This window comes from Recurvomyces mirabilis, assembly GCF_035927965.1.
Source record: "Recurvomyces mirabilis strain CCFEE 5264 chromosome Unknown scaffold_45, whole genome shotgun sequence".
NCBI classification, from domain to species: domain Eukaryota; kingdom Fungi; phylum Ascomycota; class Dothideomycetes; order Mycosphaerellales; family Teratosphaeriaceae; genus Recurvomyces; species Recurvomyces mirabilis.
Genome location: NW_027041979.1, coordinates 99470 through 124038, shown reverse-complemented (window position 1 = coordinate 124038; position 24569 = coordinate 99470). Strand labels below are relative to the sequence as shown.

Below are 24569 nucleotides of genomic sequence, written 5' to 3'. Positions count from 1 at the left end.
TGAGAGCATTCCTTTGGCACGCTATATGCTTTGGAGCAACGCAGTGCTTGGCACGGCTTCTTCTCCGCACACTCAAAAACTCAAATTGGTGCTGGCATCATGTTGTGGCAGCGAAATCTACCATTCGAGAAGGCCTCAATCAACCAAACGCGAGTATGAAACAATCTCTCGGAAAACTGGTCCGTGAGGACCGGAGCAAGAAGTGGGGGCCGGAGTGAGAAGTGGAGGGTGTAAGAAGGAGAGCTGTATATGAGCGTCCTTGCTGATGGGTTTATGGTAGGAACACCTGCCAGGCGAGCCATTCCAACACTGTAAGACAGAGACTATCGACGCGCACCATGATTACACACGATACGCTCCGATTCACGGGGATACTAATCGCCTTGGTACTTTCCCTATCATGTGCATCAGCCAGTACCAACCCTCGCGCAACTTCCGACGAGCCCGTCTATCCAGCGACATACTGCGACAGCATTGAGGTGACCAGTTGGCAGCAAGCAGAGCGGTACAACGCATTCGTGAATGCTTTCTACATTCAAAAGAACCTCACGGTGTCTTATGGTTCCTTCGTATCGAAGAATTACATTCAGCATAATCCTTTCGTGGATCAGGGCCCAGCCGCTGCAATTCAGTACCTCTGGCCTTTATGGCAGAAGGCTGACATTAAGATTCTCCATGTCGGTTTCGATGGCGGTATAGGATGGATTCACCACAGGGTTGATAAATTGGGCCCTCAGCCTCTGGCTATCACGGATTTGTACAGATTCAACGGAACTTGTATCGAGGAGCATTGGGACGTTATTCAGGCACTACCAACAAATGCAACAAATCCGTTGGCGCTTTTCTAGCAGGGTGAGACAAAGTACAGGTACGAACCATGAGCTGCAGTCGGTGAGCATCGATCCCAGAGCTTTGCCCGTCACACTTATCTGAGCTAAATGAAGATTGTCCTCTGCAGATTATCGATTCGCAGCACAAGATTATTGATGACTGCTTCATTGCATCGAGATTGTGCTCTCTCGTTGGCATTATTCCGTCTACTCCACTGCCGCTGACTTCGAAACGATCGTGCCGTTCTTCCTTCAACATGCGATTGTGGACATATCCAGGAAGATATTAACTAATCTAGGCGGACCTAGTGTCTCAGCTGCAAGCGGATCGGGGCGGAGAACTGGGGAGTATTTTGAGGGAACCGGCGGGAAAGAGTGACGGTCGAGTTCTTTGTACATCGAATCCATTGCAGCATGGGTGTCAATAGGCAACTCTATTGAATAAACCTTGATTTCATTGATGGTTGTCTGCAAAACTCGCCTTGTATAGTTCATCACGTTCACCAGCATCGCATCCGGTTCATAACTATTGCTTGGTCGCAAATATGCATATAACTTAACAGCTAACTTAGCGGCGTTCACTGCGCAGACGCTGGAGGGATTTTACCTGATCTCGGAAACTTATCAATGCGACTCACCCATGTTGATAGACGCCGATAGCCGATCGATGCGGCCAACAACCAAGTACTGTGCTAGTATTTTGTGTTATAGCGATGACCGTACCGAGGGCGAGAAGTTACGTTTGCTTGAAAGTACAGATCGGAGCGTTGCTAAGTTCAATTCGCTCAAACGTCGATCGTGGGAGAATTTATCCCTTCGTGCCAGCTCCGACTATCGGAATTCGGGGACGGTTGAAGGTCCTACTCCACCCCAAACCGGTTGCTGAGGCCATGATGATACGCTTGCCTCCCATGGGACAACATACGATGGGAAAAACCACCATATGGCCTAGGTAAACAAGGTTCTGGCTTTGGTCGCCTTCCAATCACTCTCTAGATTGGCAACAATTACAATTATCTCTTGCTTAAAATCCTGACCTTTGCTGTTGTTCTGATGCCACGGGTCTCACGATTTGTGGATGTCGACCATCCTTTGATGGAGAAGTGGATCACAATTTCACACGCCCTCTTTGCAAATCTGTTTACGCACCGCAACACCGATACAGTCGTCCCCAGATTCACGAGCGATTTTCTCCATATATTGCCATGTTGCTCTCAAAATGTGCTTTCAGTACTACGCACAAAGAAGCTAAATTTTCACTTACATTGACAAGAAAGCGGCCTTCGCGCCTTGCGCCTCGCGAATACAGCACGGCTAGACATGCTACTTCATGCCACTTATACAAATTTCGCCGCGTAGCTCTTGATCGTACTGAAACTAGCCTCCGAGGTGCTGATGCCGTTGCCGTCATCCGGACACTTGTAGCCCGAAGGAAACGACGTTACAAACTGCCAGTACTGGAAACCCTTATAGCCTGCAGAATACGCCACACTCAACCAGGAGTCGACCGTGCTCTGACGTGACCCAGTATTGGTTGTGCCAAATTCTTCGAGGACAACTGGTTTGCCCACTTTTTGGCTTGGTCTCCATGTTGAGTGACCCACGTCGAGCCCCAAGCGTCGGTTTGACCCCAACTGGAAGGGTAGAGATGGACAGTACCGTAATCGATGCTGCCCAACTTCAGGTTGCTAACCCAATCTATACCTTCGGACCCACTGTATGGATAAGAGCTGCCATAGCCCTGTGCAGTCGTGAACCAACCCTCGTCGCCAACGGTCACCATGTGGTTGGAGTCGATACTCTTGATATAGGAGGATATTTGCGATACCCAGTTCGTAAGCATAGCAGTGTTGCATGAAGATGAGGCACCCCGGTTGTCGTCGCCGGTGCACCTCGGTTCGTTCATGAGTTCCCATGCAAATACGGCTGGAGAGGTCTTGTAACGGTTGACGAAGAAGAAAACGTACTTCTTATATGCAGCGATTATCTGGGCGTTGCTGAAGAACGTGTCGTGCTTGGCGCTCGAGCCGAGGATTTGCTGGATATATAGGTTGATGGAGGGACCCCAATTGCCGATCATAGGAATTACGAGCTTGATGCCAGATGCCTCGGCCGCTGCGATGATGGGATCCATATGGGCGGCGAAAGCCGCAGGATTAGGAGTGTTGGTAGAACCGGACCAGTACTTGAATGAAGAGCTCGAAGCACTGCCAATGTTGTCGCTCCAGGCGAAGATGCGCAGAACTGTCAGGCCAGCCGATTTCATCTGCGAAAACAGGGAGTTCAGATCCGTCGAGGGCAATGATGTAGCCCAGTAGGCGTTGGTTCCACCAAAGCGAAATACCTTGCCATTGAGAACAAAGCCGCTGCCAGACCTTGTGACATAACCAGAGGCAGCCGGAGCCCCTATCGTGACAACCTTGGTGGCGGCTGTAGCAGATGTAGCAGCTCTGCGGCAAGAGAGTCAGTATGTGTATCAACAATACCAGCGGAGCACGAGCCAAGTCGTCGTTGCGGGTTGCTAGGAGGGTGCTCACTTCTGGCTGGTTACAAGCGTCGTGCCGCCCGAATTTGGCAAGTACTGAGAGTAATATGGGTTGATAACAGAACATGAGGAGCCCGATACACACGCTGTGCCTCCTGTCCAACCACCACCACCACATTGGCCGTACGCCCCTACGCTTTGGGCGCTGACGACCCCAACAGACAATAGTGAGGTAATGAGGTAGACAGCCTGCATTGTGAACGATAATGCCAAAAGTCTGCACGGAACGGGAATTTGCGTTCACTTTATAGACTCAGACAAGAGAGAGCCGTCCACTAATAGTACGCCTTAGACGGCGGCTGCCAGTCCACAGGCATGTCGTAGACACGGACGCCCACATGCCACTTTACCAAAAACAGCCGCCGGATTAGCCTGGCTTTTCTGGCCTCTCAAACGATGTTTCAGTCCCGGACTCGACGACGCGGTCGCAAACGCTGACGAGCACCTTTTCTATATCTTTAATATAAAAATGGCGACTATCATGGTCGGAGCTGTTTCATCGCCAGTCGAAAGACCCGCTACCGAGCCATCGCGAACGGACTGTTATCATTGGTGTGGATAATGTGTCGTCCATATGTCAAACGATAGTTGTACCACATCCTTTCACGAGGTGGCCGGAACGATTCCAGGTCAGTCACGGAAAGCACGTTACGGAACTCATCGGTCCGTACAAGGTCATCAGGCCATACGGTAATTATGTAGAGTTAGCGCAGCTAACCATTTAGATGAAACATCACGACGCCCGAATCTTAAGGCTACCTCTTTGCAGGGAGGTTGAAGCTCGACAGTCTCTATCATGCCATTGGCACAGAATGCAGCTATGAATCGTTGGCTATCCAAGGAGGATCATGTTGGAACGTCACAGTTGGGGAGGTGTTCGAATTGATCTCTTTAGCCAATGAATTGATACAGATGTTGTAGTGTCCGGGGCTTGCGACAAGACAAATCGCGACCACTATCCCGACGATTGCGACTACGGCTTTCTCGTGAGGGTGGATATGCGATCGTTATATATTGCTATGGCTTCATCGAGACATATGACGTTTGTCCTATGAAAAACACATCTCTTCTCCATTGAATATGGACGAGTAGTTCAACAAAGACACAAATTCTGGAGCCCTAATTGTCCGGACTGTCAACAACTATATGTCGAAGTTCCCACGTTGCTGATGGTAATTTCAACGACACACCGCAATGTACTTTCGCGCTCTCGACACACTCACGTATGCGACGCGTCCAGACTTGGAAGCTCGTGCTTTTCGTATACAGCACATCACGGGATCCTACACAATTGATTCTGGCCTTCCTCCTGCTCCTCTTGACTGTCCATAGCGACCTTCATGTGTTTGTAATATTCGGTCACTGAACACATTTGAGGTTTGATGGGTTGATTCGAGCAGTGGCATGCGTTCCAGCATGCCGAGCCACTCAGTGTCGCAAGCCGCATTTCGCAACCTTTGCCAACGGTCGCTCCTCGGTCGTTTTACATGAAACCAAGCAGAACCGCATTGTTCTAGACTTGGCATATGCCCATCCCCTCAGCAGCGTTATGCCAGATGCTGCTCAACGGTCGTGCGGTCGATCGTTGAGCTGATGCAGCCATCCGACGGTCCGACTGTCGACCCGTACCACGCCGTGCTCGTTTGAGCTGTACATGTGATTTGGAGGCTGCAAAACGCGTGCTTTGGTTGTGAGGTGGCTCAGACCTGTATCTTCGCATCCCGAGATTTTCTCCGTTGGCAGAGAGACATTCTTGGTTCGGCTACTTAGGGCAAAAACTCGGGCTGAGATAATACTGCACAGCACGATATATGATGCCATACGCTACGCCACGCCATTGTGGTATCTGCTGTGCTCGAGAGGTGCGGCTCATAAAGGCGCTTCTCGACCATTCTATTGCAACGTGTCAAGAATGTGTCCGGGTGGCGGGCTATTCTTATGTACAACGTGCAATTTCCCCGCTTTCGTCTTCTTAACACCCCTGCCCCTTAATACCACGCTTCTGGCCAGCGTTGGCGGAGAAGGCCTTTTGAGATGCTACTAAAATGAATAATGATATGTAATGTGAGTTCGTCAATTCTAGAAAGCCCCTCGTCCGGGAAGAGGGTTGTTCTCATCCACCGGCGGACACGAAGAGTCGTACACATCAGGGCTGACGATGCTGGGGACGGCCTGGTTGTCGTACGCAAGCCGAAGTAAGCTCGACGTATTGGATCTGGACATTGGCCAGCCGTATACCTCGAGACCCGCCCGCGGGTCACGGCCGAAGGCAGCCCATGCGCCCATGAAGTAGCGCGACGCCAGTTCTTCTTGCAAGCTGTTTCGCCGCCCCGTCACGTCGTATGCGGTGCCGAAGAGCATGTCCATATCCGCACCATGGTATGTGCCGCTATCGGGATAGTCGCGCCACGCAGGGTAGAGCCGTAAGTTTTCCCAGTCGGCCATATAGCGGTAACGCCATGTCGGGACGCCGTGCTGAGCGCGGGCATCGGTGGCGTACTTTGTGGGGCACGTGAACGCGCGTTGGTTGAAGAGCTGCCATTGCGCCGAGGTCAGCGTGATATTGGCGGCGTAGGCGCCAACGCGGTAGAAGCCCGCTTCATAGTTGCAGTTTCCAGCCAGATAGGGGATCTTGGCGAACGCACCCGATTTGGCAAGGGGTAGATAGTCAGAGAAGACGGTGACATTGTCCACAGCTGGATGGAAGGTGGCTTGAGCGAGCGCCGTGGTGGGCAGAGCTGGAGCGAAGCGTGCAGCTGCAAGAACTTCGGTGGTATTCTTGCTGCGAACACACTCCACGACCGCCGCTGAATCCGCAGAGCTGTCGCCGCAGCCGAGCGTGCCGGAAACATTGTAGAACAGTGATTGCGAATAGGAAACGTTGTTGGGGATAAAGCTGAAAGCGGTTCCCGAGTGGGAGATCAAGCCAGCTACGATCGGGTCGTCCGGGTGAGCGTAGGCATAGTAGTCGACCGAAGAGGCCCCAGCAGACTGGCCGAGGATGATAATGCGCTCGCAGTCGCCGCCAAACCCGGCAATGTTGTCTCGCACCCATTCCACAGCAGAGCGCTGATCGCGGAGGCCGACGTTTTGCTCCAGCCCAGGGGCGCCTGAGAAGCCGAAAATGCCAAGGCGATAATTGATCGTGACGACGACCACGTCTTCTGTATCGGCGAGATATTGCCCGTTATAGAACGGGCTGTGAGGACCAGGAATGGTGAAGCGGCCACCATGGAAGAATACGAAGACCGGCTTGTTCGACACGCCGACATCTGAGGGGGTTTTGGTCCAGATGTTCAACGCCAGGCAGTCCTCACTTTGTGGGTTGCCCAGATGCGCGGTGAACTGGTTGTAGACGGCGAAGCCCTTGCCGGTGAAGTTGGGGTACGTGGATTTCGGGGGGATGTTCGCGGGACAGTCGGCATGCTGTCGATGAGATGGTAAGCACATGGACATAAACGCACGGGCGGAACGAGTGTGGAGTGGTACCCAGCTGGAGGCATTGTACACTGTACCTGCAGGCGCCATGTACCGTATGGGAGCGGCAAAGCGAAGGCTCTCAACAGGCGCCTGGCCGTACTTGACGCCCAGAAACTCGAAGGTTTTGGTTCGGTTCTGCGCCCTATGACCGACGATGAGCCCACTCGTGGAGTTGACTTCCAAGTGCTCGTGCGTCGCAACAACAGATCGAAGAGCGCTTAGCAATAGCAGTGCGGAAGCAACAGTTGCGTAGATGGTCATCCTGGTGGTTAAAGAGAGCAGCTCCTGCAAGATATCGCAAAGAATTACAAAGTGATGTATCCGGGAAAGGGGGTATCGTGAAAAGAATGCTCGCGCCCGCTGCCAAGACGTCCGCTTCGACTGTCACGCTTGGCGTCCTGACCAAGCACTCATCGGTTTCCAGCCTTTCGGCCGAGGACACTAATGCTATGATAGCGTTCTTCATCTATTCGTAGATAGGCTAACCATATCAAGCGATGATGCACGTACCCCCGCTTCCGGAGGCTTTGCTAAGGTGTTTCACGAAGCGGGATCAATCCGTCTGGGTTCTTATGCAAGGAACACATAAATCCTGATATACCGCACTTCGACGACAAAATAACATTTCCATCCAATCCTTGCACATCCAATCCTTGCACATCCAATCCTTGCAGGAAAAGTTTCTCCCGCAATAATCTCTGTCGTTCGGCTTTGGGTATGTCGCCAAATGTTGGCTTTGGCACTGGACCCGACACGAGAGGATGGCCCCTCTGGCTATCAAGTGTAGTTATGGTTGTGCTCTCCGGAATCTTCGTCGCCGCCCGCGTCACGCAGCGCGTCTTAAAAAGAAGCTTTGGAGTCGACGATTACATCATTATCATGTCCCTTGTGAGCAATCGGCGGCACATCTGGTGGCAGGAATGCGCTCGCTTACTACCTATCTGCAGGTCTCCTCTGTGGTATTGTCAGTTACGGAAATTGAAGCGGTCCTCAACGGTTACGGAGCCCATTATCGTAGTATACCCAAAGACCGTGCAGTTGTTGCGCGAAAGTGGTACGACTCGCCGTACCGCCTAGTCGATGGTAACGTTGGCTGACCAGTCAACCGCAGGTTCTACGGCGCACAGATTGCATACAAGGTCGTCCTCACGTTGAATAAGCTGTCAATCTGCTCCATGTATTATCGCATCTTCCAGGTCACCTCCTTCGGCTTCCGCCTGGCGTGCCGTGTCGTTCAAGGAGTCATCGTCTCTTCCGGCATTGCTTTCATAACCGGGACAATCTTCCAATGCACGCCAGTCCGTGCCTTCTGGGACAAGACCATCGAGAATCCCTGGTGTCTCAGCCAGACTCCATGGTGGACCACCTATGCGGTCCTACAGATCCTGCTCGACTTCATTCTGCTGTTCCTGCCGATTCGGCAAGTTCTGCAACTTCATATGTCACGGCTTGAAAAACTCGGATTGTACCTGGTCTTCTGCACTGGCCTGTTCGTGACCTTTACGAGCATATTCCGTGCGACCACCTTGGCAGCATCCGCCACGAACCCCGATCCCACATGTGAGCGCCATCGCCGTCCTCTCTAGCAGTATACATTCCGCTGACTCTGACGCAGGGGGCCCGATTCCGGCTACGGTTTGGACCGTCATCGAAGCCAACAGTGGGATCATTGCCGCTTGCCTTCCACTCCTGCGTCAGCCGTTTGTCTGGGTTTTTCACCGATTGATCCACAACACCAGCGCCGCTTCCCAGAGCGGCCACAGTGTTCAAGCTCGTGCAGTCGCGCAAGGGTCCAACGCATTTCGCCACCGACACAGCCGAGGAGATTACCGCTCTACAAATAATACAATAGTGATAGGACTACAGCCGCGTGAGAGCGAAGAGCATATCGTGGGGAAGGATCACAATATTTATGTGATGCGCGGTGTGAGCGTATCAAGCACGATTGGGAAAGACAATTGCATGACAAACATAGAGTAGTACGGATCATCGTCTTTGCACGTTCGTTAACATAGGTCAAAATCCCAAAGCATTATCTTTCCTTGTTGTGGTCGACATTACCCTGCAAGTGGGTTATCACAACCGGAATATCGATAGACTGAGCGAAGAGATTTGCTGGTCAATGACGTGTCGGGCAAATACTGCATCGAGTAGCATGTCCGAAGTCAATCCCCTCTTCCACGTGGACTCTACGAACTCAGAACCACATTATTTGCGAGCCCTACCTACTTACCGTGCAGCACGAACCACATATCTGAATGTCCGGCCCTCCAGATACCGGTAAGGCATGTGCGGAAACAGAAGCTTCCTTACCAGCTCTATTCTTTACTGTATGTTATGGTCCGAGGTCCCATCTCCAACAACCCGGGCGTGGAGGCCGTGCGAAGAAGCTTTTACGAGGCTTTGGTGCGAATGCAGCCTAGTATCCGAGGGCCAGGGAGCGAGTGTAGTGCGCAGTGCCTGTCTCACATACCGACGTCCTGCGCCATAATCTAGGTCGATTGTGCCATCTCCGCTTCTGCAGACCTGTCAACTTGACAGCTGTGAGGATTGTCATCGGCAGATATGGCATTGATAAAGGAGCCCCTCATGGACCAATCATCATGCCCGGCGATTATTATCATCTGCAAATGCCAATGGCGCCACGAAAGATCGTAGGGATACCGAGGACATGCATCTCGGGTTGAGAACCAGCTACCAGGCATTATTGACGAGATGGACGATTATGATGGTGAATTCACTGCCATATAAAATTTGGTGCCGGTGTTGCCTCTGATTGTGAGATACACGTTCATCGTTGCATTTTGCTCGCTGCTCGCTGCGCGATTTTGGTCTTGAAAATCCTCAAAGACACATTCAGAGACTTGTGACGGTGAGAGGGACGGTCGTGGTTGCGACAATCTTCGACACAGGCCGTCCATGTTCTGTGGCTTGGGCGCCCTAGCTCCTTTAAATATTCGAAACCCGACTGGGTACACACCGTGGTCGATCAGTAGTTGCTCAAATTGAGGGTCGTACGTGCCCGTTGTGCCAGTTTGGTCCAGTGAAGCTACTGCCTACCAGGCCAGAGTCCCGCTGTTTCTTGTTCGCCTTGGAGTTCGACTGATTCATGGCGTCCTCAGTGGTCGGCAGACCGACGTACTGTAGCTTATTTCAGCATCTTTTCATTGAAGGGTTGTTTTCGCATACTCACACCTCGCAGCTTGCTCAGATTTGGACCACAGTTGCGGGCGAAACGTTCGACCCACTGTGGATTTGACCTCAGCATTCGTCCTGCCGTCTCCTGGACTCTTGCGGTATGCGGATGTCTCTTCTCCCGTGTTCGACGATCGAGCTCTCTGAATGCCTCGCTCGGTTTGTGCGTGCTGGGACAACCGCAGGTATTTCGAGCTTAGCGGGCCGCATCTACGTCCGAGAAAGCTGAATCATCCCGTCATGCACGAGCTTGCCCGCAACACGTTTCGCATCTCCGAGAACGTGAACACGTCGATCAACGTTCAGCCAACTCATGTGCGCTAACTGCCGTGGTTGTATATTGTCAGGTACTTCCGTCTCATCGCCGATAGCCTCGCTAGCGATTTCGCTGTTAAGGGCTTCGGCGCGCTTCCAGACATCATGCATATCACCACTGCCTACGATCCTATCAGTCTTCTGCACCTTAGTTCAAAACCGGCCCATCTTTGGGCTCCGTGCGCTCGCGTAGCAGCTCATCATACTGCTACGGCACCAAGTCGCCCTTCGCCAAGTCCACAAGCTGATGCGGATCGCCGTACATCTGGGCGAAGGGTATTGTCCCGGTTTTGCAAGAAAGCGTAGCAGCTGTATTTGTGCATCAGGTGTCCGAGAAAACCTTGCGTCCGTAGCTGTCGAATGCCTTTTGGCTTGGCCCAATCCCCTAGTTAGATGGTCTCTTGGAATCTTCAATCTTCTTCTTGCTCACAAGTCTCAAACGGACCAGCAAGCACCTGAGGGTTTAAAAAGGAAGATGTATACGCATACTCAATACCTGACTTTCGACTCCAGGATTGGAATGCGCTCAACCGCCTCATGCTCAACCGACCAATTGCTAGCATTTTCAATATGCTGCTCAAATAGCGCACTGAGCTTCCATGTACCATCATTCACATTGACTTCAATAATATCACTTGGAGAGTACTGCCAGTCCACCGAGAGAAAGGCAGCGATACCTGGTGAGATTCTAGCCAAGGTGTGATGGTAAGTTGGATCCAATATAAGAGTGTCCCTGATATCCGGCCTACGGAACATGTGAGATGGATACGAAAGTAACGGCACGCAATACTGACCACGGTATAAGATCGAAACACATCGAGTGCGGAACCTCTACTTGCGTCTCTGTTGGTCGCATACACAGAGGTACGCGGCGGTAGTTTTCTATGCTTGGTAATATCATCCACTTTAAAATCAGTACTGACGTTCTTCAATCGTTATCCGAGGCTCCCTTACTTTGAGAAAGCGGGTAATCAGGAAGATGAAGCCGAGCCGTTCGGGAAAGCCAAGAGAGTCAAAGGACTTTGTTTCCACAGCGACCCATTGAGCTACTTGGACAGGTGATACTTCCAAGGGGGAGTCACTCAAGACGACGTCCAGATCAATGTCAGCCGAGCCAAGTAACATGTCAGAAGGCCAGCCTTGATCGATGAGGAGCCGCTGACGTTGAGCGAACTCGACAAGGTATTTGCTCCGAGAGAAGGACCCAGTAGCGTGAAGAGGTCGCATCAGGTTCATGAAGTCATATGGCGGCGGCGCTGCATGTTCTTGCGAAACGCTCAGTCTTTCGTCTAGAATCGTGCGGTTTGTGGTCCCTCCTTCACTGTTCAATCCGCTCGAAACTCTTTTGAGACATGCTTGTGGCGTCCTTGGGCTCGACCGAGGTAATCTTTATGATGTTAGATAACTTGCAACCTTCTGAACAGCCCGCACAATTGCGAAAGGATTCCCGATACATACCGTAGCATGAGCGGTTCCGTGTTGAAGACCCACATCGGGCGCCTCTGTGTATGCCGCCCATCCCGGCCTCGCGTATTACCCAGGACGCCAGTCGTGCCCACTTTCGTTCGATACATCCTGCCGCACTGTATCGTGCCGCCGCGTCAGTCGCTATGCTCTGCTAGATCGCCGTGTATGCTTTACATTGCGTCCATATCCTCAACAGATCTGTGCCGTGCGCTGTGCTGTCCCTGAGCAGTGCGGCCAAGCAAGGACAGCAGCAGAGGAGGTCACATGACCTACCCCGGCTCCCTTGATCTTCCATAGCTTGGAGCAGAGTGTTCTCTATTCTGCGTCATGCCTCCTGGTCCTCCGTGGTCGGAATACAGGACCGGCAGAACAGAGAATTTCTCCGTGCTTCGCTCCACCATATATGTTCTTGATACACGTACGCCAAGGATGCGGAACATGGGGCACCGCATCCCGAATAGGAATCATGAGGGGTGCCTGAGGGGTAATGTCCTATGCTTCAAAGTTGAACGTCCATCAATGTTGAATCGCCTGGAATGCACATTAACCCACTGCTCCCTCCCGTTACAACATTTCCCCCTTCTCTCCTAGAAATCTTTTTGCATACTTGTGAGACTAGCATTGTTGATGGCTTGGTGTGCATCTCCTGCTATTCTGCTGCTCACAGCTCTTGGCGTCCATGCCCGCAATAATGGTGTCGGTAAATTACCGGTCATGGGCTACGATACGTACAATGCCTTCAACTGCGACTATGACGGCCGAGTCGCTACCGCGCAGGCCAAGGTCATGAATGAGACTGGTCTTGTCGCCCTTGGATACAACACGTTCATTCTTGATGACTGCTATACTCTGATCAATCGGAGTGCTTCCGGCGAGCTCCAGCAAAACTTGACACGATTTCCCGGTGGCATGAGGAAGTGGACGGAGAGCATCAACCAGTACGGTGTTAGTGGTAGTGCGTACAGTTCGAATGGTTACATGACATGCGCAGGCTATCCTGGAGCTTACGGCCATGAGGAGCAGGACCTTGAGACTTGGAGGAGCTGGGGCTGGAATCACATGGTCAAGTATGACAACTGCTATATTCCGTACGACAATATCGTACGCTCAACTCTGATCATGTTCAATCAGCATGCGGCTATGCTGACCATTACAGACAATGGATAACGAGTACGGTCGCTATAAGCGTATGGCGGAAGCCATCGACAATCTTGCCGCTAGGTATCGTGAGAAGCCGTTCATCTATTCCTTGTGCCAATGGGGTTGGGAGAATCCGTACAACTGGGCGCCACGTATATCCCAGGCGTGGCGCATCGATGGGGATATTAAACCCTTCTGGTCAAGTATCAAGACCGTTATTAATTTGCAGGTGGCCAGCTATTTGTCTACAGGCTTCTACCAGCACGGTGATATGGATATGCTTGAGGTCGGCAACAGCGGTCAAGGATCGCCCGTTGGGGACTTGACGATAGCAGAGCAGAGGTCGCACTTCACAGCCTGGGCCCTTCTAAAGAGTCACTTGCTGATTGGTACCGATCTCCGAAATGCGACGAATGATACGATTGCCATTCTAAGCAATAAAGAACTCATTGACATCAACCAGGACCCCAACGAGGGTGCCCCGCTTGCACCTTTCCGGATCGGCATTCAAGCCGACTACAGTACGATTTCTTACAACGAGACGAAACCTCCGCCGTACTGGGGGGGCAATAGCAGCTATGGCGCTGTTTTCATGATCATCAACTACGAGAACACAGAACAGAAGTTGGGGTTCAACTTGACCGAAAATTGGGCAATCCGTGCTGGCCGCCAGTACCAGGTGCGTGACATGTGGGCGCATAAGAACTGCGGCATTGCAATGCGCAACTGGACTCTGACGGTTGGTCCGCACGATGTCGCGGCTTTACTTTTGACGGATGCTGGACCGGAGCCGTCACAGGAGCTAGCGGACGGCGAGATTGCACCGCCCTGCGCGCACCCATTCTTGGTACACCAATGTACGGCACCGAACGGAAGCTTTATTTACAACGGCTCCAAAGTGGAATATGGCTTCTAAGTATAGCGAAGGTGAAGAGCGCTATTTAGACGAATGATAGCCCTCCAAGGCCGTAAGGCAAGCAGACTGATTGGCTGAGGCTACGATAGTCTCTCTATTCTATGCCAAAAGCCTGTACGCGTACCGCTCTTCGCTTCGCTCCTTGATATCAACAGATGGAAAGATCCACTTCTCTACCCGAGCACGTTTCGCGGAAGGATTGGGCCTTGACACGTCACCACTGAGTTCAGCAGGCTCCCTGGTCTATCTTGCACCCGCTCTGATTCAATTTGTATTCGCTACTCCTGTCCATCTCTTCCCACCACATCTATCCATAGTCCGGTTGCGCCACTGCAAATCAGTGAGCTCGTTCAATTTAGTCATACAGTCCGCTAAGCAATCCCAAGCCGACGGTATGGCTATCTACGACCATTATTCGCAAGCATGACTTGAAAGACTTCAGAAGCGATGCTGCAATTTCATCGAAATACCGTGGCACTGCTGCAGATCAAGGAGACATGATGGCGCTTGGGAAAACGCAGATCCTCCGTGTACGTATCCCAATGATCACCACGGCGATTGCATTCTTGCCACTGATATACCGCAGCGCAACTTCAAGTTTGTGACGATACTCGGGTTCGCAAGCACAGTCATGGCTAGCTGGGGTTCTACTTCCCTTGTTCGGCTTGGTGCTCGTAGATAGGGGGGACCTCATCTTTTCTGAGGCTTTATTGTCGAGGCTTGTAGGATGTTATTAGTATACGCACCGCTGGCGGAGTTGGTATCGATGTGGGACATCATCGAAGAACAGCACATTGAAGATTCAGCTAACCGGCTTCGTAGGCCGCCTACCGCTGGCGGACAGTATCGTAGGCGCATGATCTGCTCTTTGGTTACACCACTGACGGCTTCTAGATTGGGTCTCCGAGTTCCGTCCCCCGAAGATTCAGAAGCTGCTTTCGTATCTCGTCGGATGGTCAGTACGACGGTGTTGTTCCTACTCGAGAAACCGGAGCACCAAGAATTTTTAGGGTTTGCGCCATCGGGTGGCAAGTGTACCTCGCTGGTGTCTGTTTTATGGTTGGCGGCATCATACAAGGCCTGATTGCACTCAACAACCCTTCATACGTACCGGAACGGTGGCACGCAATCCTCCTTACCATCGCCATCATTGCTTCGGTCATAGTCTTCGACACCTTCTTGGCTGTCCGACTTCCGCTCATCGAAGGCATTGTTCTGGTATTTCACCTGTGCGGCATCTTTGCTATCGTTGTTCCATTGTGGGTTATGGCTCCACGTGCGCCTGCGCATAAAGCGCTCTCATCATTCGTCAATTCTGGAGACTGGCCGACTACTGGCCTCTCAGCTATGGTTGGTCTGGTAACTCCACTGAATGTGCTCATCATACGCACATCTCAGAAGCATTCACGAGATATCCAATCGAGTCCGAATATGGAAAAGGACAGGAACGAGAGAAGGTCCTGAAGTGGTACGACGTAACAAATGCTTGACTGGCTGTCATGCTCCTCATACAACTGCGTGGCAATACTTCAGTAGATGAGTTCCAAATTCGTTTCCAAGAAAGCAAAGCTCTTAGGAATATTTAAACGTGCGCAAGACGTCACATTCCAGTGAATCTGCACATTATTTCCAGTAAGGTCACTATTTGGTGAACCTACTGCTTGGCATGCAACAAACATTAAGATTTCAACGCGATTGTTTTGTGTATATTCGAAGCTTTAGGGAGGGTCTTCAAGTCCTATACACCTTACATTGACTCATTCCACACTGTTCGTCTGGCGGACTGGCTGAGCGCACAGTTCGAAACCCAAGCAACAGACATGACAATCAATAAGCTCCTGCTCTTGGCTGCCAGCCGGTAAGAGGGCTTAGAGCAACTGGACCGAACCCACTTTGTAACGCTTGACCTGCTACTAGGCTCAGATTGCCGACCCTGGCACCCGCCGCTTCGAGAGACCACAGCACGACAGCGACGTAGTTGCTGCCGTGATAATTCCAGATACCCTCTGGGACAGGAAAGTTCTGTAGACATCAGCGACTTAGTTCGAACGGTTTGTTGCAAGTTGAACACTTACGTCCTGTGGGCCAATGTTGTGTACATACTTACCAAACTGGTAGCCATTGACATAGATCATGGATCTGTAGCTGGATACAGTACCATCAGCATTCGTAGTGGCGTTAGAGAAGCTAAATGATAGTGGGATATCGTAGCCGGCGGGCAGGTTGAGGTCGAACGTAGTCGAGTAGAATTTCACACCAGCCTTCGTCAGGCCTTCCATTGGTCCAAGTGCGGAACTGGCCCAAGTCGATGTCGGTGCGCCAGGTAAGTGCCAGCCTTGTCGTTCCGCGTACAGCCCTCCTTCGTTCAGTGGGCCCCTGGTACGATCTTCGAAGTCCTCACCGTGCAGATTTCCTGTAAGTTTCCAGGAAAGATCTGTTGCCGCGTGGCCCGCCAAATTGTAGTTAAGCACACCTCGCGGATCCTTCATACCTTCGCTGCCAACCTGGAAGTCTTCATCCAATCCATTATTGTCGATCAAGACTGTAAAGACATAATTCTCTTCGCATGTAAGTGCCGATAGGTTGAAAGTTGAGCCCCAACTGCTGTATTTGTCGCCTCCATAGAAGCTGCCAAGGAATGTCTGGTTGAGCCAAACGCTATGGCCATAGGCTGAACCACCCTGGGTCTGGACATAGAACGTCGTCTCGTTCCCATCAGCAACAAAGTGAGCACGGTAGAGCAGGACACCGGTGTTGTATCCGTAGTCACTTGCATAGAGGCTTTGAGGAGTGGTGAGGTTGCGGACAGTGTTGTTGGTGGAAGTCAGGGTGGCTGAAGTCCATAGGCTGTCGTCGTACCCTGGTCGGACTTCCGGTAAGCTGTCAACGACTTTCCAGCCGATGTTGCTGAGGTTAGGAAGAGCTAGTCTGGGTGTCTTGTATTTGACTGTGGCTGAAACGACACCATAGCGTCCCTGCTTGAAGTTGAGGGCCTCTCCATTGAACGTGATCTCGGTAGTCTGTGGTGGAGCGCCACCAATGACCTCAATATCAGTAGTTGCGTTGATATCTCCAATGAGATGGATGGAACTTTCGGCGACTGTCGCTGTACGGATAAGATAGCCGGCCTTGACGATGGGAGCCGACACCTCATAAGTTGCATTGGTGAAATTGCCGGACACCGAATCGTTCGGCAAGCTGACAACCCAGTAATCATATGCTGTATTGCGGTCAAGAAGATACACCGCCACACCGTTGGCCAGATGCACAACCCTGGTGTCGGGACTCGTCTGGTAGTTCAGCACAGTGACACCATTACGCTGTGCAGTCTTCACTCCCGAACCTTGAGTGACCGTTGCCTTGCCACCGTTAGACACGGCAACTTCATGAGTCTCGCCAGGACCGCCGTACACCACAAGGACTCTGTTGTTGTGATACTGTTTCCAGGTGAAGATCTCAGCAGTCGAGTAAAGTAAGTTGATCCCGCCAAGATCATAGTCGGTGACATGAAATTTAGAATCTCGACCATGGAGCGAGAGGTTACCTCCGAGCTGTGGAATAGTCATAGCACCGTGGCTAGTTGGCAAAGTGATCATATACTCTGTTGTGTCTAGCGTGTTGTATGCGGCGTGACGAATAACGTAAAAGTTGGTGACATTGCCCAGTATCGGCGTGGTCGCGATAAGGCTGTTGTTAGTGTAGCTGCCGTTGGCGTTGTAAGGACTCTGTGGGATTGCCGTGAGGTAAGCTGGAGAAGCCCGGAGAAAGTTGGCTTCCAATTTCGCCTCGGAGTATTTTTCACGTCCCTACAAGTTCACTCGTCAGAATCTAGTGAGCCTCGCATAGCCATTAAATGTATCGACACTCACCACTCCTCTCATCTCGTCAATCACGGCCGCGTAGTCATATGATGTGTAGCCTGTTGGGATCAGTCAGACAACATCCTCGCTTTGCCATCATATCGCAGGATGCCTTTGTTTACCGCCTGGATGTCCCAAATTTCCCCAGTTCGTGCCTGGTGGTTGTCAGTCTTCTTTCCTTGTACATTAGCTGTTTCTCACTATTTGTACCTCCGTAGGTCATATAGATGTTGAACATAGTCACCCCTGAAGCGTTCATTAGCAATGACAATCAAAACAACCGTCTGTACGAGTTCTCACCGGCCGAGAAATCGCTTTTATAGAATACACGCTCGAACTCTGGACCCAACAGCGCCAGACAAGATTGGAAGCCAGGGCCGCCCCATGGATCGAAAGACCCTCCCTGAAACTCGACGATGAAGTTGGGAGTTGTTGGGCTGTCGTTCTGATGGCTCCCGAGAAAGTATGTGGGTAGAGCTTGGTCAGGCCACGTGTAAGGGTTAGCGCAGTCAAATCCAAGCGGATAGCCATCATAGCCATAAATGTCCACGGCTGCCGGCTTGCTGGGAGCAAAATTGCCTTGCGGGGACGCATCATTGTTAATCAATGGTACAATTATACCTGCGTCCCTGTACTGTTGCTCGACGGCACCGAAGTACACTGGGTCTGGGAACTCAGGCACCCTGCTAGACGCGTACGTGTACTCGTTCTCGCTCTGGACCAAGATCACCGGCCCACCGTTCGTGATCTGAGCTTTGGCGATGATTGCCCCAATGCTTGAAACGTAATTTTGAGTGGCGTTCAGGTAAAGTGGGTCTCTGGTCCTTAGCAGAGCAGGGATACGTTGCATCCAGCCAGGGTATCCTCCGCCAGAAACCTCGGCGTTGATCTACCAGGTGTGTTAATAGCTTTATGCTAACCTTTCGACGACTGACTTACGTAAGGACCAGGACGGGCGAGTAGGTAGATACCGGCAGTGGAAGCGGCCTCGAAGAAGGGCTCGAAGGCAAAGATACCGCTTGCGTTGAACTCGCCTTGCTTGCCCTCTAGGAGTGCCCAGTCGACATAGAACGAAACGCCGTTATACCCCAGAGCCTTGATCTTCTGAAATACATCAAGCCAGAGCGAAGGAACCGGCAGACGGAACGGGTGGAATTCGCCAGAGAAGAACAGTACACGTTCACCTCGAACGAACAGCGAGTGCTACAGAAATTCAGCTTCACTGTTCATGCCACCCTCTCACACAAGACTTACAGTATCCCAAGTGACGATATCCTGCAGTAATTCGCGCTTGTATGGCTTGATCATCATGTTCGGCTTACCACCAATAGTCATGGCAGTGGATTGCACCACTGCCATCGACGCCACGGCCGCCTGGAAAAACTTTCCAAACAACATCTTATCTGTTTCTCCCGAGAAGAAGAGAAGGGACAACAACAACGACAACCAGACCAAAAGGGATCCAGATGCGTACTGAGAAGGGAAAAGCTGCGGTATGGAAAACCTTTTGAACCCATCGCCTTAGAACCTTACTTCGATGCAAACGTTCGCCGCCTCTCCCCTCTCACGCCCCATCCCGATCACAAAATGTGGGGGAGCTTCTTCCGCGTGGAGTTTCCTCGAAGTCCTCGTGCATGCCACAATCTGGAATCGGCAGCTTGTGGTGGAGATCAGGTTCTGGCGTGAAGTCTAGTATAGTGATGACGAGGCGGAGAAACATCTCGTAACCGGTCCGAAGAGGGAAGTCCACTCTCTCCGCCAAGCACTGCAGGAACCACAACGGCAACGTCGTATATCTCGGGAGGTGGAGGGAAAAATGGATACGTTGCTCCGCTATCAGCTAGCTGGGCCTGCTGGGCTGTTGGCCCAGTTCTCAATTGGCGTACCGGGGAGATGGTAAGCCTTGACGCTCGTCGTAAAGGCCACCCTCGTTCAGCGGACCGCGTGCACGGTCACGATAGTCTTCGCCGCCTAGACTGCCTGTCACTTTGCAGCTAATGTCTGCCCGAGATACAGCCGTCGTTCGACGACAGCCATGGACTGAGGCGTGCTTGACCTATAGTAATAACAATGCGCGCAACCTCAGTACGCCGCGCTCGCTGTAGTCAAGCGACTACGGCTACCATACCGGTAAATTGCTCTACGCGGCCACTTCACTGCTACTGGCAACGAGACCAGCTTGTCTCTAGAGACTCAAGGAGGTTACGCCTTATGGCAGACGGAATTTCGTCGCTGGAGACAGTTGAAAAAGAGTGAACTCTGAGTGCGCCCTCTGACACCTCCTTTTCGTAATCAGCCAGTGCTGAAGCCTCGTCCAACAACGTGGAGCCAAACCTTTCGACGTTGTTGTTATTATTATTAGCGCTCTGCCACATTGAGCCCAGTACGAACCTGATGGACGAGGTTGTCTAGCACGAGCTTCCGTGTTCCAAATAAATCATCTGGCACAGTACAACGATCAAAGAGGCTCGGAGATGGACTCTACAGGCTTGCGAGCTCAACCGCAGCATTTCTTTCCTCAGCAATTCCATATGAAACCTCCAGTGGGTCAGAGGCCGCAAGACCTGAAACTGCAAACCCAGCTCCAGTATCGTCTGGAACATCTTTACGTTCGAAGTCTGCAGGACTCTAATAATGTAGCTACTCATCTGTAACTGCCTCCTTGGAGAAGCAAATCGGTTCTCGCCCTCGCAAGTTGTGCAGAACACTTCTCTGTGCAGAACGACAATCTAAGAACAACGCAACTGTCTACCTCCCAGATCGCTGGTCAGGAGCGCCACCGTGCTATACCTCAGAGCACATTGCTTTGCTTCGAAAACACCATGCGGCCTTGCCACTTGCGAAGCTTCTTCCCGTACAGTTGCAGGATGATTCGAGAGCTACGTAGAGATTGTGCAACCCATGCAACGCAATGACATCGCCCATTTGCTCTCTTGCATGTCTCACACTTCTAGGAGCACATATTTGACTGCAATATCGACTCCTGGAACAAGTCTCCACGTAGTAGACCTGATACTGTATGGCTCACTCTAAATTCAACCGATCTATGAGGTATATGAAACAACATTTCTCGCCTGCACGTGCATTGGTATATGGCAAGCCATTTTACCAGTACGGAGATGCTAGTCGGCCTACCTGCTGAAGTCCTTACGCAGCAGCTAACAGACCTTGAGACATGACTGCTACCTGTGCCGCCCACGAAATGCGTAGAACTGCACGCTATACATGAAGTTGCTTTACAAATACCCGCGCCTGCTGATACACCCGCCAGCTTAAACTCCGCCCCAATCATACCGCACCAAAATTAAAGATCGTGCGATCGTATTAGTAGTACGAGATTCGGAAGCGTTCTTCGGAGACTATCGATGTCGCTCCGCAATGTCGGGTTGATGCAATGAATCAAGATATTTCTGAAGGGACTCTTTAAGAAGCACTTCTATCTCTGGCTTCCACGGTGGCAATGGTTCCCACGGATCTCGGGCTAGCACAGGGGAATGTTGACTTCACGAGATCAGTCCAATGATGCTCTGCCAAATAGAGAGTGATATCTCTTACCACTTAGCGACCTTTCTTATTACCCTTTTGTGCCCACACTCCAGTCCCGTCCAGTCTGTTCTGCGTTGATAAGAACCTCCGATATCAGCGTCTGTTTTGTTATCACGGGGAAGCTTTGTTGCGCTGTCCGAGTCCGAACCAAATCTATCAATATTCATCTTCTGCTTGGTTCTGCGGCGATGACGCTTGCCATTGCTAAGAGGGCGACCTTGGACGTGCTCAAGCGGCCTTTGAGAGGGTCTATATAGTGATACATCCATCCTAGTTCCCTCGGTTGGTCCTTCATTTCCGTCATCGAAACCTGTGCGACAGGTAGATAAAGGTAAAGGTGCCGTTTCTGCGGTTAGATAGCTAACATTGTCTGAATCGTTGTAGTCGCTCAATATTTGGCGTGTGCCGAATCGTTTCACCGATTCCTCACTTGCAGAGGACATGCTTGCGGTGTAATCTTACAGACCTCTATCAGCCATGAAGACTTCTAGTCAATTGAAGGATGAGCAGAAGCCCCCTTGGTGCACTGTCCACACATCCGCTGGTTTTCGACGAAGCATATCCCTCAGCTCGATGTTTCACTTGTGTACTTCGCGTTAGACATCTCGGTTGTGTCGAGGTTAGAACCCGATCTCAGTGATTTACTCGTAAGGCATCTGCACGAAGGGAGCGCTAGGTCAAAGCGTTGCTGCCCAACGCTACTGGTACCAGTCATCCCCATTTCCCCACATCTTGTTTCTGTTGTAGATAAGACGAAGGCCTTACCACAGAGGACTGTGCATGCGTCACCATTGCTTGTATAAGAACGAGCTAGCGCTGTTCGATGCGTAGACCGAGCGCTTCGGCAGGCTAGACTCGAATGTGCGTATCAGAGAGAAAACTAGGTGCTGATGTTGGCTGTTCTACGCCTCGAATTGCAGGTTTCGCCATTGGCTGCAATGGCAGCCTCAATGTACTGCTGCATGAATATTCCGCCGGCAAGAGATGGCCCGCGCCAAAGCACTGCCATTGAAACCCACCCCCATCAAGCATAATCAGTATGATTAAGTGGTTGCCAGTCTGGCTACTATGCCGTTGGAGATGGGCAATACGATGTCTGTCCGCAATATGTCGTTCCTTTCAGATGACCGAAAGATACACTGTACAAATGCGGTGGTGTGTCGCCCTCGCTGCAGATGCTGACGAGGGAAGCGGAGGAATTACAATGCGGTGCTGCTCGTTCGTGATTGAAGTTTGAGCTTCTCCATAAGCTTGCCTACAGTCACACCTTCCTGGGAGTCCAGGAAGCCGGTGTGAAGAAGGGGTGGTTGGTCCTGACGGAAACGAGGAAGGAGCATAATCTGTGAAAGCGCTGTTTAGCGAAGCCCCGCTCTATGAACGAAGTGGTTCATGTCGTCCGGTGATATCCAGGTAGTCGTCCGGACTCTCGTTCTTCAGCCTCTTCAACGCTGGACTCGAACCATTCGATGGCACGCAGTATTCAGCTTCGTGAAACGGGAAGAACAAAAGAGACATCCGGACGCTACAGAGCAAGGTTCCAAGGCGGTCAGGTAGGGTGGCATGATGTAGGATCTGACACTGATGTTCAGTCTCTTCCGACTGATCGTCCAGAATGGCTTTGACAAGGATGCGGTAGAGCACTAGTGGTCCGGAACACAATGCGCATACCGGATGTCTTCCAGAGCACTGGCAGCTAGTCAGTGGTGATGCTTCTTCTCTGAAAAATTAGGAAAAGGTGGATATGGGAGCAGAGTCAATATCCGGATCATATGTCTCTTCCCGTGACGAAGACTAGAAGAGCCAGAACGCTGCCGGAATCGCCGTCTCCGTAGCCGTCCCGCAAGAGTCTCGCCACAGTAGCGTTCATGAATGCCTCTCGATTGAGGACTGGATAGAGAACATTGAATGTGTTGAAGTAGGCGTCGGAAAGCTCTTGTATTTGCTGAACACCGAGAGTCGGAAATACAACACTTGAAGCTCTGCCTTGCTTTGTATATCCAATGGCCATCGTGAAGCACTGCAACCCAACGTCCGATGGTAGTGGATCAGGATGCTTGCTCATCTCTCGCTTGATGAACCATGGCGTTCCTTCTTGGAGGACGTACTGCAAGTCAGAGGCAGCCGAGATACCAGAATTGAGTAAGATGTATGTATATACCGGGCCACAGCATGATCTTGTGGGTTACCGTGAGGTGCTGATAAGACTTTTGCACATTGGCGCTGGAAGCCGACCCTTCTGTATTCCGCTGTCCAGTCTCGCTTCGTGAGGCCTTGTCGAGCGACACCGACGACGTCCCACCCACCGAAGCACGGGCGCCAGATGAGTTCAAGTCCGGACTGCTTCCTTGTGTAATGGCCATATTGTCGAACTTGTTCTCCAATCGGGTCAAGGTGTCTAGGATGTGCACAATGGTTTTGTCTTTCCTATTGGACTAGTCAGCAGACTTATCATGACCACTGCTCTAGCCGCTTTCAACATCTGGTTCAGCAAGCTGCTGTCGAAAAGCCGGGTAAGACTGATGTGTGCAGGAGCTCATCGTGGTCGGGTTGTCAATGCCGGACCACGATGATAGTCTTGGACAACACTTACTTCGTTGGCAAAGGCTCTTGATACTCGCAATCCACATTGAGGCGCTGACATAGCCCACCTGCGCGAGAGTCAGCGATCATGTCTGCACGCGGCAGGTACGCGACACATACATTTGGGCCATTGCTCGTCGCATTTGCTCTTGCTGTATAACCGTCAGTCAACTCGCTCTGTTCAATTCACGTACTGATCGGAGATCATTCCCCCGCCGCTTACCGGTTGCGGCATTTTTGACAAGCCTGGGCGGCCATGGCAGCTCTTTCACGACGCTGCGATGAGTCCGACGACTCGGGATGCGCGAAAGACGGCATGCGGGATGTCCTCTATGGGCGCTGGCCCAGCAGGCGTTGTTTGTCCAGGCAGTGTGGAGATGAATTAGGGCCGTGTGCACGGAAGCGGTGTCTTGCGGCGTGCCTGCCGCCTCCTTGAAACCAGACTCGGCGACGTCTTGGGCCAGAGACGAGGTGTATGTAGATAGTCGCGTGGGAAGCTTGTAGGGACGTGCAAGGGTGTGTGCAACAACGGGTTTGAAGCGCGATATGAGTAGAGACTCGACCAAGGAGTAAAGACTTTTCAGTCGCACCAGCAATCAACCCGTCATGAAAACGTTTGGAAAGTAGTTAGAAGTCGCGGTTGAAACGGGGAAGGTAGGTTGTGGCGATGACCTGGCCACGATCTCGTATCAACG

General features: G+C 51.6%; 7 protein-coding genes across 7 annotated transcripts; 2 read left to right on the top strand and 5 right to left on the bottom strand.

The window, feature by feature from the left end:
* Positions 1 to 2322: 2322 nt before the first annotated feature.
* LTS14_010602 (uncharacterized protein) lies at positions 2323 to 3570 on the bottom strand (the record flags this gene model as incomplete). Its single annotated transcript, XM_064843278.1, has 2 exons — positions 2323 to 3280; positions 3368 to 3570. The coding sequence occupies 2 exons, from the start codon at positions 3568 to 3570 to the stop codon at positions 2323 to 2325; spliced, it is 1161 nt and encodes a 386-aa protein (XP_064689175.1).
* Positions 3571 to 5454: 1884 nt separating this feature from the next.
* Positions 5455 to 7116, bottom strand: LTS14_010601 (uncharacterized protein; the record flags this gene model as incomplete). Its single annotated transcript, XM_064843277.1, has 2 exons — positions 5455 to 6647; positions 6693 to 7116. The coding sequence occupies 2 exons, from the start codon at positions 7114 to 7116 to the stop codon at positions 5455 to 5457; spliced, it is 1617 nt and encodes a 538-aa protein (XP_064689174.1).
* Positions 7117 to 8030: 914 nt separating this feature from the next.
* On the top strand, positions 8031 to 8835 carry LTS14_010600 (uncharacterized protein; the record flags this gene model as incomplete). Its single annotated transcript, XM_064843276.1, has 2 exons — positions 8031 to 8415; positions 8471 to 8835. 2 exons carry the CDS (start codon positions 8031 to 8033, stop codon positions 8833 to 8835), a joined length of 750 nt encoding a protein of 249 aa, XP_064689173.1.
* Positions 8836 to 11277: 2442 nt separating this feature from the next.
* On the bottom strand, positions 11278 to 11858 carry LTS14_010599 (uncharacterized protein; the record flags this gene model as incomplete). The annotated part of the gene is made up of 2 exons (XM_064843275.1): positions 11278 to 11752; positions 11824 to 11858. The coding sequence occupies 2 exons, from the start codon at positions 11856 to 11858 to the stop codon at positions 11278 to 11280; spliced, it is 510 nt and encodes a 169-aa protein (XP_064689172.1).
* A 601-nt stretch (positions 11859 to 12459) lies between these two features.
* On the top strand, positions 12460 to 13888 carry LTS14_010598 (uncharacterized protein; the record flags this gene model as incomplete). The annotated part of the gene is made up of 2 exons (XM_064843274.1): positions 12460 to 12933; positions 12989 to 13888. 2 exons carry the CDS (start codon positions 12460 to 12462, stop codon positions 13886 to 13888), a joined length of 1374 nt encoding a protein of 457 aa, XP_064689171.1.
* Positions 13889 to 15715: 1827 nt separating this feature from the next.
* Positions 15716 to 19107, bottom strand: LTS14_010597 (uncharacterized protein; the record flags this gene model as incomplete). Its single annotated transcript, XM_064843273.1, has 8 exons — positions 15716 to 15910; positions 15964 to 17694; positions 17758 to 17807; positions 17871 to 17903; positions 17959 to 17994; positions 18049 to 18637; positions 18688 to 18951; positions 19003 to 19107. The coding sequence occupies 8 exons, from the start codon at positions 19105 to 19107 to the stop codon at positions 15716 to 15718; spliced, it is 3003 nt and encodes a 1000-aa protein (XP_064689170.1).
* A 3952-nt stretch (positions 19108 to 23059) lies between these two features.
* Positions 23060 to 24132, bottom strand: LTS14_010596 (uncharacterized protein; the record flags this gene model as incomplete). The annotated part of the gene is made up of 5 exons (XM_064843272.1): positions 23060 to 23398; positions 23481 to 23718; positions 23885 to 23942; positions 23995 to 24026; positions 24098 to 24132. The coding sequence occupies 5 exons, from the start codon at positions 24130 to 24132 to the stop codon at positions 23060 to 23062; spliced, it is 702 nt and encodes a 233-aa protein (XP_064689169.1).
* Positions 24133 to 24569: the final 437 nt, after the last annotated feature.